At 40.5% G+C, this 21833-nt stretch overlaps 1 protein-coding gene across 1 annotated transcript in view; it reads left to right on the top strand.

Annotated features, from left to right (window-relative positions):
* The window catches only part of eng (endoglin), a 56655-nt gene extending 35357 nt beyond the window's left edge, over positions 1–21298 (top strand). The window contains exons 4-14 of the mRNA XM_080420112.1: positions 1610–1729; positions 6778–6949; positions 7403–7571; positions 8086–8191; positions 9036–9237; positions 10006–10148; positions 10944–11174; positions 12208–12274; positions 15710–15820; positions 15918–15965; positions 16056–21298. Of these exons, the coding sequence (XP_080276238.1) occupies positions 1610–1729; positions 6778–6949; positions 7403–7571; positions 8086–8191; positions 9036–9237; positions 10006–10148; positions 10944–11174; positions 12208–12274; positions 15710–15820; positions 15918–15965; positions 16056–16177 (1491 nt within the window). The 3' untranslated portion in view covers positions 16178–21298. The remainder of the gene's footprint in view (positions 1–1609; positions 1730–6777; positions 6950–7402; positions 7572–8085; positions 8192–9035; positions 9238–10005; positions 10149–10943; positions 11175–12207; positions 12275–15709; positions 15821–15917; positions 15966–16055) is intronic.
* Positions 21299–21833: the final 535 nt, after the last annotated feature.

Genomic DNA, 21833 nt, shown 5'->3' with positions numbered 1-21833 from the left:
TTTGTTTGTTTGTTAAGGTGGAGAGCTTGCACGTGAGGGAAATACCTAACAGAGCGTGTGCGTGTGTGTGTGTGTGTGTGTGTGTGTGTGTGTGTGTGTGTGTGTGTGTGTGTGTGTGTGTGTGTGTGTGTGTGTGTATGTGTGTGTGTGTGTGTGGGGGGGTGTGTGTGTGTGTGTGTGTGTGTGTGTGTGTGTAAAAACTAGATGCACAAACACACACACACAAAAAAGTAATCTCGTAACCATTGATTGCAGAAACAGCGTGTCCTTTCTTGTGCTCTGTAACAAGTCTTACATTGGCCATGTTTCCCTATTCCTAACAATATACTCCACGTGTTGTGACTGTGTGCGCCCGCACGCATGTGTGTGTGTGTGTGTGTGTGTGTGTGTTTGCAAGAGCCTGATCGTTTTTGATAAAAAGCACATACACTTACTGAAACAGTGTGTCCTTTCTCGTACACTGCAACAAGTCTCACATCGACCAGGTTTCCCCTTTTCTAACTACATGCTTGATATAGAACGTCTTTAAAAACAACTGTAAAATGTAAATAAGCTTGCATAATCCATCTGCGCTCTATGCCTGCTGGTGACCCCTGTGTAACCCTTTCTCCGGTAAAAATGTTTACGAAGCCCTGATTTCTTTTTCTTCCTAATCACGACAGAGTTCCTGTGGGAATATACACTATACCGCCACACTTCCTGTGCCTGTGCCACATATGTTGTTTATACTCCAGCTACTGTACATACTGTAGGACGTGCTGCTGTTGAGTTCTGAGCAATTGTTGATATGCCAATGTGTATTAGATATGGTAATTGCTGATGTTTGTTTAGTGGATTTGTTTATCATAGATTTATTTTTAAGCTATCTGTGGGAATCGACTTGAAAAAACAAAAACAACAAAAAACAGGGGGCCACATATAAGCGATCAGCACTGGGTTTCATCCGGGGTCTCATTTAATGTCACATCCTGAACAGGTGTTACCAATGATATTAATTAAGGTTGTGTTCCATTCAGGTCAAACAGAGTGCTTATAGACATAATATATGTAGACGCCGGATTGACGTCGCTGCCATATTGTTCTGGGCAACTTGCCATAACTCCACTGCAAGAAATATGCCTGAGTCATGTGCAGTTTTGGGCTGTATATTGTACCTGGGCTGGAACTGAAACGTTTTGTTTTGTTTTATAGCATTGCTATTACGATACAGAGAAAAATGCTTTGGAATGAAAACCCACATTGTTCATTCAACCAAATATCCTGTATCATAACATACAGTAACTACATGGCTGATATTTGTGACAAACGTCATTGAGTTATAATCATTTCAATTGTGTAATAGACGTACACGTAGCCTATGCATTTGGAGGCGCAGCTTGACTGGACCAATATGGTGGCCATGTTGTGACTTTTCTCCACTGAACAGCAGCAGCAGTGCGGTATCTACATTTTATCTAGTATCTATGGTGCCGCTATTGTGCCTCTTGACTCACTTGAAGGGCTCTAAATGGAACAGAGCCTTAAGTCTTGTTGTTTCACACTGTTTTGATCCTAATCATATATATATACCTGTAGCATCTTTTAACAACTATTGTGTTGTTCCCTGCAGGAAGAAGAAAACAATTTATTTCCTATCAACGTGAACATTACATCGCCCATGAACCTCATCCTCATTGCAGACTCTCCCGCATATGCATGGTGCTCCGTTTCCAGTGCTGTAAACATCTATGTAAGTACAGTACCATCTCTGATACACCTCACCTGATAGACTTACCACTTAAGCCCTATATGGTATTTGTGGTATGACAAATGGCAAAAATAATCGATCTGCAACGCATGATTTTCGCCTATAATGACCTGCCCAAAACAGGGACGCCAGGGTTAACCACTTTAGATAGCATAGCAGCTATTTCTGGTGAAGTTATTTAGTGTAGAACAGCGATTACCAACCTATGGGCCGGGCCCCCTGGTGGGCCGTCAGGGATATTGCAAGTGGGGCCCCAAATAATTGGCAATACACTAAGATTGTATTGATATTATAACATTAATTAAAAAAAACGTAAGTGACAGTATTTCTTTCTTTCAAACCTTGAAAAATCTGTTTTCTTTGTGATATAATTAGGAAAGCAAAGTATTCTACATTAGTTCATTGATCAAAGCTGAAACACAATCGATTGATTGATGATTAAAATAAACATCTGACCACTTAACACGGCAGCCATTCGGCTTCCGTGTTAAGTGGTCAGATGGGTTGGACGCGCACACTTTCGAGATTTTGGGGGGAAAGGTTTGGGAACCACTGGTGTAGAAGGAAAAAGAAAAAAAGGGGCCTAGTATGGAGCCCTGGGGGACTCTAAGGTCAACTAAGTTTAATGGGTTTAAGTATTTAAATAATTGAGTTTTTGAAATCCAAATATTATGATCTGTGCCCTCTCAGTAGGCTATAGGCTATGAAGGTGTATGTTTTTCAACTTTTAGAGGATCTTCTTGGGTAATGTCTGTCCAGATATACATTATGAAGCTGCTATCTGCCATCAGCTGTATTATATAGAATCAAACAACCACAGCTGTGCCTCCCTCTGGGCCAGTTTGGAGAAACAATTAACCTTGTTTGTTTACTCTGACAGTCCCCATGGACGTACGTGTGTGTGTGTGTGTGTGTGTGTGTGTGTGTGTGTGTGTGTGTGTGTGTGTGTGTGTGTGTGTGTGTGTGTGTGTGTGTGTGTGTGTGTGTGTGTGTGTGTGTGTGTGTGTGTGTGTGTGTGTGTGTGTGTGTGTGTGTGTGTGTGTGTGTGTGTGTGTGTGTGTGTGTGTGTGTGTGTGTGGGTGCGCGTGTACGTGTACGTGTGTGTGTGATTTAGCTTTTTCCCTACATACAGTACTGTACAATTAAAACTATATCAAAAGTGCTGGGTTGGTCACAAAATGAGAAGGCCCAAAGGCGTAGCTCTGTCATAATGTTCACATTCTAATGAAAATCTAGATATTTTAATTATTTATTTATTTGATATTTTGAGGGGGTTTTCTGCTTTTTTCTTAATTTATTTATAGTTTATTGTAGAGATGGACAGAAAACGGGGAGAGAGAGATGGGGGGAGACATCCAGCAGAGAGATGGGGGGAGACCATCGGGATCGGGACTCGAATCCACAATGCTCTGTCAGGCTACATTAGAGCCGAGGTGCCCGGACCGCTACCCTAACCCTGAAACATTATTTCAAACAATCTGTATGGTAGAATATGTTAATACAATAAAACTACATCTTCACTGTTTGAAAGAGTAATTTAGACCATGGTGTCCCTGGGTAGGACACCTACTGGTGGATAACTAGTATAGCCTGAAGCTCAAAGTACAATATCTCCCCATACCAAGTGGACATGCCTTATTGGCAGCGTGGAATTGGTCAAATTTGATCTCTCGTGCAGGAGAACCGGGTTCGAATCCCGGTTAACAGTGGCAAGTTATGGATTGCAGCTTTACGATACCACGGACCACTACCGGTTGACAACTTTACAGTCCTGTCAACAATCACTGATATAAGCTGACAAAATTGTGATACTATATCACGTATCATGTCCTGTTCGGGGCCGTGAGAACATTGCCTTTGACTAGGGGATGTTTTTGTGGGATGAGCAGTATCACTGGGGGAGTAATAGTGTTTTACTGCGGGCAGATTGTGAACAACAGCATCTGCTCTGTGTCTGAAGAAATACGTCATCAACTTGACAGCTCAGTTGGGGGCATGCCCAGTTCACTATCCAGCTGTGATAGTGACAATCCTCCTTGGACTCCCACAGGCAACCCGGTTGCACAGGGCTGCGTATAACGTTGAGAAATACCACAGCTCAGCAGAAACTTTTGCAACCTTTGCATCTTGGCCCTAAATACCTTCGTCGTCGAAGCACGCGCGCGCATCGTAGACACGTCAGGAAGCGTTGTGAGTGCCAAGCTAAAGCTACAGACAGTCAGGCGACTGACCCGCCACTGCCTCGACTCCTGGCCCAACTTCTTCAGCCAGTTCTGCCAAAGAGGTCACAGATAGTCATGACTCATGACAGCGAATTGTGTTTCCCTCTCGTGTTCTGATAGCTGTCAGCTTAGAACAAACAGTATACTGTGACTGAGTGTCAGGGTAATGGTGTCTGCTCAGCATCAGGGTTATGGAATCTTAACTGTCATGGAAGGGTCCTTCGGAGGTTAAAGATAAATAAATGACTTTGACCACAACCATCTGAGTCTTGTTCATCTATTGCAGCTATAATACTGAGGGGGAAGGAAATCTAATCTGAGAGTTTTCTAGAGAAGACAGAGCCACTCCCTGTGTCAAGACTACTTCCTTTCATACAATACATTGACCTGTGGCTGCACAACATCAAGCTGATTCTCTAGAGGCTTATTTGAAATAGTTTATTTTAAAATATGTTTCTTTAATTATATTCATTCATACTTTTGTCACTGTGTGGGCGCAGTCACAATTAAGAATTTGGCATGATGCAGTAGGAAGGAAGTGTAGTGTTTGGATTAGAAATTAATTAATTAGAGGAGGAATTTGTATAATATGGGGTATGCTGCATCTGTTCAGAAAAAGAACGTTGGCCAGGCAGCCAACAGTTATTGCTGTTACATATTAAATAGTAAGGTAAACACAGGTTTTACCAATGCTATGCTAATTAAGGTTCTGTTCCATTAGCAGAGTCTTCCCAGTGAGTCAGCATGCACAATAGCAGCACTCCGACTCTGTTGGACCTGAATGCAGCACTACCTAAATTAGCATCATTGGTATTACCTGTTTTTACCCTACTATTTCATGCCATTATAGTTGCTGTGAAAAAGGTCTATTGAAAGTACTGAACTTAAATGCTACTGTAGTAGACCCACTTAAAGTACACACGCAACAACAATCCCCTCACTTAGAAATAAGCTCTCAATCTCCCGACACCACACATGCTGTATGTAGTAGCCTATAGTAGTTGAAAGCAAATTACACTTTCTGTATATTTATTAATCTTCACACCCTAATACACCTTAACCCATTTGGACCCGAGGCCTATTCTACCAATGCCTTCAAAATCTGTAGTTCTCAAACTTCTCAAGATTAAGAAAAAAATTTCAACAATAGCAGATGTACAAGCTCGCAGAGCGGCACGAAGTGACGCACTGTGAGCTTATATATCTGCTATTTTTGAATAGACAACGCTAAAATCTAAAATGACACTGATGCGTTCCCGGTTTTAATGGGTTAAGCTTGATTTATGCTTAAGCAGCAAAGTATTTTCAGTTGAGAGAAGTCTGTTTCCACTGAACATGTGTTATTTTGTTGAGCGACATGTCGAAACGCCATTCGGTCGCCAAAACATAAATCAGTAGTGTGTTCCTCAAACAAAACAAAAAATCCCCTTAATGAATGCCAGCTCTGCTCCTTCTCACCAGAGCACAGGTCATACTGTATACCGCCCATGTATTTGTGCAATGTGGCATTGCTAATTAGTGTTGCTTTATTGTAAATGGAACCATGAAGTATAAGACCCCATGTACCCCATAGACCCCATGTACCCCATGGACCCCATAGTAGGGGGTCCATTTCTAGTTCAAAATAACATGTTAGCATGCTAGTTGGAATATTGATGGCAACATTGATGGGGATTAATAAATGAAGCCATTGTTGAGTCAGGATCCAAGGCTGTATGGGTCTCACTGTACTATTCAGCTTCAGTGTGTGTGTGTGCAGACTGTTATGTGGGCTAATATGGTATTATATAAAACTATAGCTTCCCTAAGCAAAATATTTGACTTGTGAGTGAATGTCAATAGGAGTGAGATTGCTCCAATTGTTAGCTTTCTACAAACAACATACTGTACAGTCTGCCATAAAGTCCGCCATACCCTGGCCACTCTCACACACAAACAAACACACACGTACATGTGCGTACGTGCATGCATGCACGCTGGGGCACACACACACACACACACACAGACACAGACACACACACACACACACACACACACACACACACACACACACACACACACACACACACACACACACACACACACACACACACACACACACACACACACACACACACACACACACATATACAGTACATTATACGCACACACTCATTCATAAGTGCTCTGAAGTCCATTATTTCCCATTGGTCCAGGCAGGGGAAAAAAGCAGAGCGTCTAGTCTATGGTCTGGATGTATATATTTATACCTCGTATGGAGCCAGATTCCAGCCGACCCCGCTGACGCACAAAGTTAAAAAGGTCCCATTTCCCGGCCCCACTCAGGAAGTGAAGGAAAGACCTTGGCTCCAACGGGGTTGTGCAACTGGACTTGTGGACACTTTACCATAATAAACATTCCTTTTCAAATGGACCCTGCTCGGAGAATAGGGCGAACGAGGGAGCAGGGTGGGCGTAAGACACAGTGTTAGAAAGTGAGAGAGAGAGAGAAAGAGAAAGTGAGGGAGATGGGGCTTAACTTGTTTGTTGTCTGAAACATCTGGCAAGCATTAAAGCTCTTTATATAAAAAGCTGACTCACCCACTATTGTGACACCGGCGAATAGATAGGTATTGCCTGTCTGTCTTGTTGACTTGCTCTATTTATTGCTTACTAGTTTTCTGTGTCTACTTTTATGTCCTTTTGGGCAAATTTGTTCATACTGTAGCTTCACAATAAAAGGGATTCTGTTTCTGCTCTTTGTTGCCTTTGAAAGTAATCCTCTCGATCAATAATTCTAATCTTCTGGATATTTCTTATATCTTCCAGGTACAGACAGACTCTAAAATTACCTTATATAACGCAGACAGTCAACAACACAAGAGAGATTTCCCCACTGAGGTTGAAGAGTTGGTCAAATGGGCAACACAGGAGTTTGGCGGGGTCTCCTCATTCACCACTCTACGAGACCCAACCAGTATCACCTTTACTGGAAGAGAAGGTACAGTATAGCATACTGTACTGGTGTGTTATGTAGAATAATTTTTGTCCCAAGTTAAAGCGGCAATCTATGACTTATAACTGTGAATAAAACAACATTTTAACCAATCCGTATGGTAGAGTATGTTAATGCAATATAACTAGCACAACTGTGGTGGTTGTAGTTGGTCTTCCTAACGAAAGTTACGGATTGCAGCTTAACTACTTGAGCCCTAGACATTTTCAAAAAATAGTAGATCTACAAGCTCACAAGGTGTCGTACCGCGAGTGTGTAGATTGCTATTTTTTGAAAATGTGTGAATATTTGAGAAACTTTTAGAAAATGTTCAGCTATATTGTCATGCCTAAAATAGGGACACCGGGGTGAAAGTGCTTAAATGCATAGATAAATTGCATGTTTGTTTTTGTAAATAGAAAAAATACTAAATTATGAACATTTATTTTGGTTTTGCAGGAACAAAACTGGGCTCTAGGGACTGCACACTTGAACATGAAGATCCAACTCTGAAGCACTTTATGGAGTTTTCATCAATACCATTAAAATCTTGCTCCACCCAATCTAAGGACCCTGGTGATGAAACAGAGCTCCACATAATCAATATCCCAGAGAATGCCAGCATTCGGTAAAATATATGACGTTTATTACACTAGTACTATATGTTAGGGTATGTCAATATGGCTTAGCTCTAGTAGCTGACACAATGCACTGTTCCATAATGAGATAGATATCAGACAATCAAGAGTATTTATAAAACCAATTGGGCAATAAAGTGCTCACTAGTAAAACCACCATGCCACAAAAACCATAAGGAGAAAGAAAATGGCTAAACAAAATATTAATTTAATTTCAGACATTTTGAGACATCCTATGCATGTAGCAAGTTTTTACATAATGTGTTACTTGTACATTTACCTCTACGGTATATGAATCCAGTTGTCTTTTTCATATAAAATATAATTTTTACAAACTCTAATCTGACTAAATATTGCGATGAGATCCTGTTGTGAGCTTGAATCTGCGACACCACGCACAATGAAGTATGTCAAGTCCATATGAAGTGTAGCCTTGTAGTGGCACAAAGTCTTCCGCCGCTTCTTGTTTGCATTCTCGTAATGATTTGGTGGTTCTTGTTGCAGCAACGTATCAGTTCATGTGGATACTGAGAAGACCATCAGTGTGTTCCTGAGAGGGCCACAGGGCACTACCTGGAGCTTCCTTAACGCACGACACACTAAGTTTGGTGTAAGTAGTGTTGATTTTGACAGCAAATTTTGATTCCGTTTTAGTCATATTTTAGTAATCTGACAGTTGATTTAGTTGAACATCTATTTTGGCGGGCCTTGATGGCGTCGCAAAGCCTGATTTTACACTTGGTTGCATGCTGAAAATAGACGATCTACAAGCTGCGACGCGTTGTGAGCTTGTAGATCTGCTATTTCCAGAGCGCCACACTCGAGCGCAACCAAGCATAAAATGACTCGTATTTTAGTTCTACTGGATCTCTTTTCCACTAGTCCCTCCCTAACATTTTATTCTAGTTTTTATTTGTTGACGAAATTGTCAATATATTTAGTCTTAGTTTTAGTCATCGTAGCTTAGTTTTTATTTAGATTTCGTCAGTGAAAAAAAGTAGTCGACGAATATTTTTCTTCATAGTTTTAGTCGACGAAATCAACACTGGGTGTAAGCATCAGTGCACACACTCAAGTATTTATTTCACGGATAGTACCGTATATACATATATCATACAGATTCCATAATTATAGATGCTATACTGTATATACAGGGAAATACAATACAGTATATATTTTCATACACCACCCGGTTTTGCAGACTCTTGAGTCGTCAGACTTTACCATTTATTATTCTCCTTCTGTGTAAGCAGTAGCAGTAGTACTGTTACATAACTCCCTTTACAACTAAATGGGAAAAAAAGAAAGAGAAAAACAAGATCTGTCTTTGACAGCCAGCCTATCCCATGTCATTGAAACTCCACCACATATCTGTTTTTCTGTCAATCAACACCATACCAGTTTTTTTCCCCCCTTCCACTGAACCGTCTTCACTTTTTCTCCCTTCCCAACAGTCTAATAATGAAATCCTTCTGCCGAGCATCCCGCATGTTCTCCTGCCATCAGTTACGTTGACCAGTGACAGCTTTGCAGATGTGCAGAAGAAGGCACTGGATCATTTTAAAGCCAAAACTTTCACGAGCTACACTGAAATCAAACTGATCGAGGGTTCTATGGTCTCGCTGGTGTTAAGGAGGAAAGATCACCCAACAGGAGGTAAAATAAATAAAGAGCGTGGTGGACCTTTATTAATCCCGCGAGGGAGCAGCTGATGGCTGCTCAGATGGTCATAATGAGCACTCGGGACGGAGCAGTTAGGGGTAAAGTGTCTTGCTCAGTCAGGGACACTTCGACACATATACTGGATGGACCGTAGGGCATCGGATTATCAGATGGCCTCTCTACCCACTAAGCTACTACTGTTACAATTAAAAGCTGTGCTTACACACAAGATTTTCTAAAGTCATAAACAGTGGTGCAAAACTACGGCATTGCATGGAAAGAAATTGAATCATGTGGATCTTGGGATCCACATGGAATCCATGAGGCTCCAATGTGGATCTCGGACTTCATGTGGCCATCCTGTGATGAGAGTCATCTACACATCTATGACTCCAAATTTGGTTGATTAAGGCTTCAGCCAGATCAGAGGCAGAGCTCTAATTGACTCCCATTATAAAATGTAAGATAAATATCTCAAAAAGTACAATACATATGTGAAAAAATAAATACATTAGTGGAGGCACTTATATGGCAGTCATTGTGCCGCTGATTGGTCCAGCGGTTTTAAAGATTAGCTCCGGACACACACACAGACAGACAGACAGACAGACCTTCTTCTAGACAGCCTGCACAGCCATGCCGTAAAAAGATGGACCTTGTACCAATCATGCTACATACAGTACATTTATGGTATGGTATGGTGTATGTTTTTTTTTAAAATATGGTTTTGTGTAGCTAATTATACCCTCTTCTCAAAACCAGGCACCCAGGCACCAGACACTACCATTACAACTATCCCCCCTCACCAGATGCCCTTGCTGATGCAGCTGTACACCTCCCCTGACTATCGTTCACCTCTGGACCCTAACACCAAGGTGCAGAGCGACAAGAGGATCTACGCAGAGGTGGGATTCTTCAGTTATTAATACCGTCTTTTATAGGACTACACATTAGAAAGGTCATTAGTGCTTGCATAGAATAAGGATGTTAAGCAAGCAACTTACATTAAATCATTGTGGGGGAGGGATGCATGTCTTTAACATGCTAGTGTGAAGCATAACAGATAAAGCACAAGGGCACTTTGGTAGAGGTTTATGTCGTGTAGTTACCTTGTCATAGTGCAACCCCGATCCGGATCTTCCTCCTAAATCAAATAGTGTAAACAGGTAGTTTACTTTTTTTTGATAAAAACACTGTGCCAGGTTTTGAAATGTTAAACATTGGCAGAATCCACTTTGGACAAACATTGTTTGTGTGCTAAAATAGTGATTTTGATTGCAGTGTAAGTTTTTTTCATCACTGCAGCATCAATTGAAGATCTTTCACCAATATTTGGAGTTGCATCATGGCAATGCAACTACACAACCCAAACCACTACCGAAGTGTCATTTTGCTATAAGACTGAAGGCTTTATACTTAGATCACCTAATGTTTTACAATTACAAAAACAGCATACATTTGCCCAGGATACAGTATGACCAATAAGAAAAGAAAAGGCTTGCAAAGCTTGTGTTTAGTTGTACCATCTATGGAACACAGAAAGTCAATACATTTATGTAAATGCAAACTGACAATGCACATGCAAAAACCCAGAGTCCTCCTCCCACACCTACTCTGTATGCAAGATTATTTAAATTATTGCTATTTCCATTCTGATGGGATCATGTTTATTTTATGTTGACTGCGTGTGTGTTCTGCAGATCTCTGGGCAGACCATTGGGGAGATCGTCCTGACCATTAAGGTGATCAGGTGTTTCGTACGCTCCAAAGACTCGTGTCCGGTGGAGAAGGAGATGCCATTCATGCCTGAGGCGTGCTCCTCTAAAGTGTGTCCCAACAGCACACGTGTCAGCTTCTCTCTGGAGCAACTTCAGGAGCTGGCCTCCACCACCTGGGACCTGGAATGCTCTGTTGAATTCTGCTACAGTGAGGTAAGAGGGGTTAAAGTGTACCGTATGCATGGCAAGCATGGCCAGAACTACATTTAGCATTACGATTATGATTATGATGCAATCATACATACATGCTCTTCTCCAGCATCATAACAAGACAATGCCAAGAAGATGGATAGATAAACAGACAGACAGACAGACAGACAGACAGACCTTCATTGTTCCCTGTGTGGAAATTATGGTGTCAAAGCAGCACCACAGTAGGCATGAAACGCATGACAGAGAGATACAACTCATATTCAAAACAAAATATTGTCAAAATAAGAAGACTTAAAATAGAAGACTTTGTATTTCAATTATCTTCTGGGTTCCCATTAATAGTGTGCCTTTTCACAGCCACAGTATTAACTGTTAGTGATGATGTGAGATTCTGAACTTTAACAGTCAACCCGAAAACATCACAGATTATTTTCTAATGCCTCATTTTGCTCAATCACAACAACAGCTGTTATATTAATATTGCTGGGCCTGCTGTTAACTTCATCTGACATGTACAGTATTCGCGTCTTTGTTTTTCACAAAACTAGATTCAAGATTTGTATTTTCTTTTACATCTCAGATACAAGTACACAAGAGTACTTGTGTGCAATCTTATATAAAGTGTCAAGTGCCTGTGGGATGTGTTAAATAATATGGTGGGTGTGTTGGGGGTGGTATGTGTGACTGTGTGTGTGCGTACTGTAGCTGCCTCTTTGAGTGTGTGTGTTTAGACAAGACAGTCAACGGGCATTTAGTGTCAGTGGTTCATAAAACTGGTTGTCTGGGGGAAGTAGCTGTCTTGGAGCGCTACTGCTCTTGGTCTTCAAGTTGCGGAACCACACGCCAGATGGTAGCAGCAGAAACAATACGAATGTTAAGCTTTGATCTAAAGTAAGCAGCATCCAGAGTGAACTCACACTGGTATATAATATTTCTCTGATATTTCAAAGCTTGTGACATTCAGGCCTTTCAAGTGTAGTTGATGAGCTGCCACGTGGACTTAATGACGTGTTCTTTTTGACCTTCTCATCAGCAATGTGGAGTCGGGGGAAGAGTGAAGAGGAACCTGGAGGTTACCCAGCCGAGTACGTCGCCACCAAGTGAGTTCAGTTTTAACTCCAAGATATCCTTCAAGCGTTTGTGTGGATAATTTACTGTATTCAGTCTGACCTTCAAAATCCAGTTGTTGCCGTTTTTCAATTAACTTTGTCAGCGGACATGTGCAGATGTTACTCTTGTGCACCAGCAGACTAGATTTATATCTATGTTACTGTGAGTAATTTCATTATGGGGCTAATTACAGACCAGCTCATTTGTATGTGAGTTATGTTCCGTCCCTGTAATTGTGTATCTTTTCAAACGAGGGACATTATTTAGATTCAGTCCTTTTTACACACGACATTGTGTACACAAAGCATTAAACATACGTATTTTTATTTTTTTTGCCATGCTTTAGGCATAATTCACAAACCCAGTTGCGTAATCTTTCTTGTTTTCATGGCTACCGTTGCTTTCCATCCGCGCTGACGCTGACACAGGTTGTCGTCATGGAGATGAGGTCAGGATATGTTGTGGAGTGTGTGTGGGGGGGGGTGTGTGTGTGGGTGGGGCCTCCTCCTTTAGGAAGGTCTGCAGTCTGACCTTGTGGCCACAATCAGGGACTAATGACCCCCCCGGGGAGAGAGGGGGGGATCCATTGTGTGTGTGTGTGTAAGTAAGTAAGGGGTCTAGCTGGACAGCCGTCCAAACGCGGGCTTTGGGCCTGGTGCCTTGAGCATGTTTAACACAAAGAGGGGAAGGTGTCATTCTTCAAAGGGAGGACAATCTCCGGGCAGATGAGACAGGAACAAATCTCACATTCCTCAGTGACTGCATGTCGCCCAGAGGGAGAACCCATTCTTTTTTTTCTTTTTTTAATTTATTCTTAGCAAAAAATAAAACGCTGATAAACCGTAGTATCATGTTTTGGCTTGGCAAACGTTGCTGCCGGCTCGGTGAATTCGTAATTTTTTTTCCTTCGACTTCCTATTTCCTTTATTTCTCGTGGGAGTACAAAAAAGATACAAGTTGGTGCATCAGTGTTGTAATGGTGGCGGCCGGGAAGCTGCCTTGTCTGCTCGTTCAGCCTTTCCTGTGTCCTGTTTTTCTCTCCTTTTTAGTGTTTGTGTGTGCATTTTTTTTGAGTCATGTAAGATATTCAAGTTTCTGGAGAGACCGTGGAGAAACGGGGCTGGTGGCAAGGGATCATGCTTCCTCCCATTAAACAGAAGCAGCTCCTCATTGACCTAAAAGTTTCTTTCATCCTTTGCCTGCCAAGTAATTGCTCACAGAATTAATCAACACACCCAACTCTCTCAGATCTACATGCTGGCTGTTTATGTGAGTCAGTCGCGCTCATTGGCTAGAGTTTGTCAGTGTGCGTGATATAGCTGCCCTCGTGCCACTTGATTGGCCAGGATCCTGGGGGTCCGGGATCCTGTTCAGCCATCCTTCCTGTTTGGTAGGCGTCCCTGCAGGGGTCTAGCAGGAGTCATAGAACAGGCCCACTCTTGATCCCCTCCTGTCCACCTGCACTGGGGGCTTCTTCTTCCTGCCACTGTTTATTCAGCTCTGCTGTCAAAAGCTGCACATAGTTTAGCTAACACGTGACTGACGGTGCAAAACAAAATGAAGAGAACAAAGCGAATACCAGAGGAACAAGCCTATTTGAACGGCGTCTACTTTTTTTTTATAGAAACACAATAAGATGTGTTTGATTGTTAACTGGAAAAATCTGAACATTTTCAGAGAGCAACACTGTTTTTGTTTGTTCAAATATAAGGAAACAAAGACAATACTCAGCAAACTATCCGATCAAGTATGAAATTATAGTTACCTATGTAATAGGTATTTTTTTGTAACAGTATACAAATATGCAAACAATACAAACTAAACATACATACATACATTCCCAACCTATGGCGAGCGACAAAGTATAAATTCTGCTTTAACAATGACTTAGAGACACAGTTTCATAAAACTTTGGTACTCTGGGGTCCTGTTAGCCAGAATGACCGCCAGATGTCACACTTGCTCAGCACTCAGGGGGCCACTTTATTCTGGCAGATCAAACGGGTCAAGGTTCCAGCTGGACCGGCATCCGTGTGCTTGTTAGCCTTAAATAGAATGTCAATATTTCAGAGCCACCTCCTGATAACGTTATAATGAAAATGACACTATTGCGGAATTGTATTAACTGTATTAGGCTTTAAAGTGCTAGTGTCCATACAATTCAGTTAAATGGTGCATGTCTCGAAAGGATTATTATCTCCCTGCTGATGGGAAAAGTTTTTAACCTGGCTTGAACCCAACTTAATGACTACAGATTTGGAGACGCGAATCTCGTTGGATGGTGGCAGGAGCTACTGCCAAACATACAGCAAATACACTTAAATACAATTTCTCTTTTTGTCGTCTCTTTTCTATACTCCAGGAAAAGAGGGTTGAAGCCTATTTTAAAATGTTAGCCATTATGCATAGGTAGAGGGTCCAGAGTGAGATGGGGTAAAGGGAATGCTTCATTTATACGCGGTTGTATGACGCCGCTCGACAAAAATAGAAGATCTATTCTAGCATATCTAGATCGGCTATTTTCAGAGAGCGACACCACCGTGTGAAGTATAAATCAGGCTTAAGACGGATGGTTTGCTTCCTCTGCCATTCTTATTCTCACCATGCAAGACAGTCTCAGTTCTTGTTTTCAGACGGGCTTGAATGTTTGCTCACTTATCAGCAGCAATACTGATGTCAGCACTGCTGCAGAACAGTGATTGAGACTCTGCTGGTAGCCGTTTAGTTGTTTTGCTTGCTATTTTGTTTGTACACTGTAATTGCAGTAATGATGGCTAGTGAAGAACTAACCCACACTTGACTATGAAGTCCAATTTGCATTAGACCAAATCAGAAATTCTATACACTGATTACTTTCACAGCCCTCAACTGGGCTGTGACATAACAACCGCAATAATATTTTGTATCAATTATTCAGAGGTTTGAATGTGTAAAAACTTCAATGTTTAATGCAGCTTGAGATTCTCAGACATGGCCCTCCTGGCCATTCTCAAGTAGCTAAATTAGATGAAAGATTGACCATGCCTTTTCAGTCAAGACCCCTAAAAAGCTCTGGAATGACCTCCCAGAGGCGATCAGAGTAGCGACCTCAGTGGTGTCTTTTAAATCTCTCTGAAAAACTAACTATAAAATAGATTTTTTGAATCTGTATTTTGCTGCAATGTTTTATCTTTTTTTTATTTTTATTGTCATATTATAAATTGCTTGTTGCTTTTCATTCCTCTTCTGTATGTAAATAACTTTGTATATAATCTTTTTGTAATAATTTAGTTTTGCATTCATTGTAAAACACTGTAATTTCTGTTTAGAAAAATCTGCATAAAGTTCACTATCATCTTTCTTTAGTAGTAGTATTATTAGTAGTAATTACCTTATAATATTACTTTTGCAGAGGCTTGTGTACATGACTTTGCTATGTTTTTCAGCACCACCATGTTTTGACTTTGGCCTGGCAGCTGTGTTGGGGATTGCATTTGGTGGGTTTCTAATTGGAGTGCTGCTTATTGGAGCCCTGTGGTTTATCAAGATCAAAACAGGTAAAGGTCCTATTCAAGGTTACACGTTCTGACTTACATAGATCCTAGTGTTAATTGGGATAATTTCGCTCATAATATTTGCTGTTACGGGTTTCAGGATATCCATCTGGACTGGATGTGAGTTCAACTGCAGCGAATCTTGCCGGTGAGTAATTAATCCAACTTGCCTTCTACAAAGATATGCTTTTCACATCACATATTGACTTATCGGTTAACTTGTTTTCCTTTCTTCCAGGATGTCCCTGTTCTCTGACAAAACGACAACCTGTATCGACCAACCCGTCCCCCTCGGAGAACAGTAGCGCCAATGCTAGCATCGGCAGCACCCAGAGCACGCCGACCAGCAGCATGGCATGAGATTACTGCCATCATAACCTGCACTCTTCAAGTACCACCATCTTTCTTTATGTCACTTATATGGGTTTTGTGCTGTAGTTTTTACTCAAGCACATAAACACCGGCAGCCCCTATTTTGGGCATGTTGTTCTAGGCAAAAAAAAAAAAAAAGGCCTAGGCATATGCTTAATTTATACATCATACGACCATGTCGCACAGCGAAAATAGCGGATCTACTAGCTCACAACACGTATTTTGAGCTTGTAGATCTGCTATTTCCGTTTGTACGACGGGGTTAGGTTTTAAGTGGCTTAAGAAGCGTTCCCGCCCTACGCCTGCATCCTTCACTCTTATAAACGAGCACAATTCTCATCTGTGACCCGCGGAGCCTCCAATCAATGCGGCCGGGGAGCTGGGGGAGGGTGGGGGTGGGTCGGCGGGGTGAGCAGAGATGGTTTGAAGGATGGCAGGAGTCTGGTTTATGGCTCCTGACACTAACCTCTCTAGCCTCGCTGTAAAGCCCCGGCTCCCAGACAGGAAGTTAAAGAGGGCAATAGAAAAAAAGAAAAGAAACCCCATTGGCTCCCAGCAACAGGAAAAACAAAGCATATCCCCTAAGAACTAACAGGAAATTCACGGCATTCTTTTCAATGGATTGTGCCGACGTGACGGAGGCACAATAAGAGTCAGTCAGGGGAAAAGCCGGTCAAAAGATTGACTTTTGAAAACATTAGAAGAGAAACGGGATTCGCATTCATGTTGACGAAGGAACTTGTCCAGAAGGCTTCAATATAATCATCGACATCTTGGGGACAAAATAAAGATTAACTTTTCGGATTTCTCACAAATGAAGAAAATGTGCACTTCCCATTCCAAGGGGTATTCGTCTTAGAATTTTAGCACAAAGGGTCCATGGCTACCTCTTATCGATTAGAAGTCTGGAGTTGAATTCAAATTTAACACTAGACTTCTCCAGTGAAATAACTTTTCTATGCTTCTTTTAATGCTTTTTTAAAAACTCTGTTTCACTGGCGTTGCATCACATATTGTTGCTCCAGGTCAATTTTTAACTCCTAGGCAAAATGTAGAACTCCATTTTTCATGCAATCCAAGGTCTATATAAGGAACAATCTTATTTTATTTTTTTATTCAGAGTTAAAGAGGCAGACGTTTTACATTCCAAATTACCGAACAAATTAAAATAAGGCTTACTTAAGATATTCTGAACTAGGATTAGTGACGAAAACTTTTCTTTTTGAATGTGATCTCAGGAACGATAACCACTCCTCATTATTGTAAGCTAAAATAAAGACAATAATCCTTACTACCACTGTACCACATTAGGACTACAGATGAACTGATAATATAATGTACTATGGCTATACATACCCCTAACCCCATGAGACATTTTGTTAAGATATTCACATTGCAGGCATGAATAATTATCTGGAACTATTCTGTTGCTTAGGAGACATGAGTTTGTGTTATAATAAGCCCATTTACTGTACTTGCTACTGTACATGTGAGAAAGGATAGCAGCTATCGTCTAAAGCTGTGATTCTCAACCCTTTTAATTTCAAGGACCCCCAGTTTAATATACACCAGACCATATGATTTTTACTTACATTTTGGTTACATTTGTACACTTTCTGTGTTACAAAACTGTAAAGGGTCCATTTGGTTTCTAACTATCAATCATTTAGCTGGGGACCCCTGGAACCCCCACAAGGACCCCATGTTGAGAACAGCTAAAGGACAGATGACAGATTTCTGTGATATTACCACAGTTGATTGATGCGGTGTGTATGTGTGTGTGTGTGTGTGTGTCTGTGTGTGAACCCATTCTCTGTGTAAATGTACAAATGTAAATGCATTTTATAATTGTATTACCTCTCTATTACCTCTTTGAAAATACTCGTAATATGTACAGTAGTAAACAATGTGGCATAGGCAGATATAAAAAAAAATAAAAAAAAAGATTACTCACCAAATCACCATGTAGTGATAAATTATAATTATAATTGTAATTGTAAATTTGATGTTCTCTATACCGTATTTTTTTGATACGTTTAGTTGCTTAGACCTTCGTTATCGCCTTGTAGTTGGTTAATGGAGACATCTAATTCTGGAAAATAATTTTTTATTTGTGAAACTTTATTCCAAAAATGATAAACACGTGAGCCTAAATAAAACCGATGCTGCATTCAAAAACTCAACTTCATTGTCTGTATTTTAACTAAAGTTCAAATAAAATCAATGAAGTGGAGACTGTGTGTGTGTGTGTGTGAGTGTGCGTGCGTGTGTGTGTGAGTGAGAGAGAGGGTGCGTGTGCGCATGCGTGCATGTGTGTACTGTATATGTGTGTGTGCGTGTGCACCCATGCATACCTGCATATTTTGCTAGAAACATGAGTAGAGATTAAACAGGATAAATTGCCTCTTGAGTATTTGTGCAATATATATGTATTGTAATGTTATGTCTATGGAGTTCATTTTTTTCTTTGATATCCGTATACCACTACTACTATATCCATATCTGTATTATTATTATTATTATTACTATTTTATATTTCCCAATGAACTGGGGGAAAAAACTCCCTTTTATGGCACTTAAATGCACAAAGATGTTTTTTATTTTATTTACAGTTCTTAATTCTATTGACATTTGTAATGGTTTCTATTTCTATTTTTTATTTTATGTTTGTTAAATGGATACTGTCAAAGACAGTATACATCCATTACAATGTGTAAACCAAAATGCAAACACAGTGTGATAGTATATACCGTTATTGCTGATTTTACTTACTTTTACCATTTTGTCTTTAGCCCTCGCCTTACACAGTAAAGTTCTCATTGTTAATGTATCCAATTGTAACTCAGAGAGTGTGAAAATGTAATAATGTAATAATTGGCCAATATGTATAGTTTTAAACTAGTTATACTGATTTTGATGCTATTGATTAGCTGACTTGCTGGGGGGCCCACTTTGTGAACCACTATTCCTCATGGGTCCATTTGGTTACATTTGTACACTCTCTGAGTTAAATTGACACAGATGATTTTACTGTGTGTGATTCCCCTGCTGTCCAATAACAAACTGTCTCGGCAGACATCCTGACATTGTGTTATGCTCTGTGTATTATCCCTGGCGGGTGTGATGGAACTCATGCATTCTAATTGTCCGAATCTTTCAACATAGATTTTGCACCGGGCCGGCATTGATTGGCACAAACATTACCCTCGTTTTTATGTGAAACTCCCGCCTTAATATATCAGTGCAACCCAAACAAGGGAATATGAGGACCCCTCTGCTGAGGAATTATTGGTTGATTTTTGTCTGTGTTGGGAGGAATACTGGCAGTATCACACTAAGCACAAATGGTGCTAAATAGCACTAAACATGGTTATTTGGCTCGTAATTATAGGGAAATCTCTTTTGGCACTATATAACTCCTAAAAGGTGCTATTGTACAGAATTCATGACAAAAGTCTGTATGCGAGCAAACTGTGTGTTGTATCTGTAGAGGCGGTGTTGCATGTAACGACTGGTTTGCATGCAAGATTTGTCTGTTCACAAATGTTATGTCCACAAATGCAACAAGATAACAGGTTCAACTCACAAACTACAAACACAGACCATAAGTTACAAACGTAAGTCATGTTTTACAAAGCACAAAATGTTTTGGCATTAATATAAGCCTATAGTACCGTAGTCCACATTTTAAAACATGTTAGACAAAAATCCACTTTTAACCTTGACCCCTATTTCAGAAAAAGATTGGGGACCACAGCACCAAAAAAGGTATATATACACCATTTAATGGTGCTATATAGAGCCATTAGAGATGCCTAAACTAAGCTGAAGAACCAGTACAGAGCCTCTAAAGAACCATATAGGCTATAGGGGCTTAAAGGGATACTTCACTTTCACATAAAATAAACATTTAAAAAATATATTAAAAATAAATGAAAAAAGTAATGGAAAATTCATGGCCCCCCTCACGCATTAGAGTGTCCTACTAATGTGTTTATTTTGCCATAACTTCTTTCATTTTTTTAAAATATATTTTTTTAATGTTTATTTTATGTGAAAGTGAAGTATCCCTTTAACATGTTCTGAGTACAGCAGCAGTGCAGCAGCTCAACCATCCCAAATTACAGCTGAAGAATACACAATTTTGTGTGTGTGTGTGGACAGACTCAGACTCTTAAATATCAGATGCACCATGTATAGATCCAGCCTGACTGACTGCCTTGGCCCCTGTTGACAAGGCATTGACAGAAAACTGTGAAAACAAGACGTGCTGTCAGTTAATCCTCCTGTTAACCCTGTAGATCCCTGCCTACAACCTCTTGACAAGAGCTTTTTCCTCAGAGATAGACTGGAAACCACCATGAAAACCACCTGCACACGGCACATGGAATGTATACGTGTGCATTGTGTAGATTTACTGGGAGGAGGAAGGAAGTTGTCAGACTTGTGTTAGTCCATGAATGTCCATGTGATTTATACTTGGCCGTACGGTGGTGTTGTGCGCCGAACATAGACGATCAGCACAGTGCAAGCTCACCACACGACACATCACAAAGTACACACTCTTCAACCAATTTAGTTTTTTAAATATTACGTAGCAATCGTTTCATCAAAAGCTCAAGTCTGTTTGAGGAGTGTGTGTGTGTGTGTGTGTGTGTGTCTGTGCGTGCGTGTGCGTGCGTGCGTGCGTGCGCACGCGCCCGTTTGTGTGTTTTAGGATTTGCATATCTTGACTAATATTTATGTTATCCTTCAAAATAGAACAAGACATTCAGTTCCTTTGCGGAAACAAACATTCAAACAAAAACCATTCGCAGGAGTGGCGACCATGACACTTGTATTTCAGCTCTCTTTATTCTTGGAAGGAACAAATCATTTTGAATAGAGGCTTTCATAGCCTCATCGTAATTATCTGAGGTGTACTGCTGTGGAGAAAAAAAAGAGCCTTACATAACATAGCTTGTTTGTGTCTGTATAATGCATTTACACAGAATGTCAACACTCAGGCTAGATAAGACTGTTCTAAATCTGTGGTCTTTCATGATTTTATACAGAGTGGTAAATGAAGTGCTATTGTGTAGCTGGCGGGTTCTCACGCCTGAATTGAGAGCCTTCTTTAATGTCTATCTATTTCTTTGCTTCTTTGGAGAAATATGTCTTTTGTGAAATTATCTTAATAAAAATGAATTTAAAAAAACATTCTTACAGAAATGGACATTGTTGATGAATGATTCTTTTGCAAGCAATAAGATAATAGCTTTCTGATAAAAAGCAAAACCTAGAAAAAAATATTGCTACAGAAGGCAAAGTGTATCTGGTAGCATATCTCCCAAGAGTAGAAACCAATTAAAACACAGTATAGTACACTGCACTGTACACAGGCCATCGCAGGATGAAAAGCCAGAAGCATTTACTATATATAACTGAAAGGCACTGTTCTTGTAGAATGGTGTAGATGTTGGTGGTCAAACTATCAGCATGGGGGTACTCATAATAACTACTGTTGTCATGTCAATAGGTGGCAAATTTGACTTTTCTGCCCCTGTGTGGTGATGCATCCACATTACACATGATTCATTATCTGACCTGCAGTCATGCAGTCATGCAATACAATACCATACCATACCATACCATACCATACCAT

The sequence above is a fragment of the Gymnoscopelus braueri genome, assembly GCF_963280865.1.
Source record: "Gymnoscopelus braueri genome assembly, chromosome: 22".
NCBI classification, from domain to species: domain Eukaryota; kingdom Metazoa; phylum Chordata; class Actinopteri; order Myctophiformes; family Myctophidae; genus Gymnoscopelus; species Gymnoscopelus braueri.
This window is presented reverse-complemented; position numbering and strand designations above follow the sequence as displayed.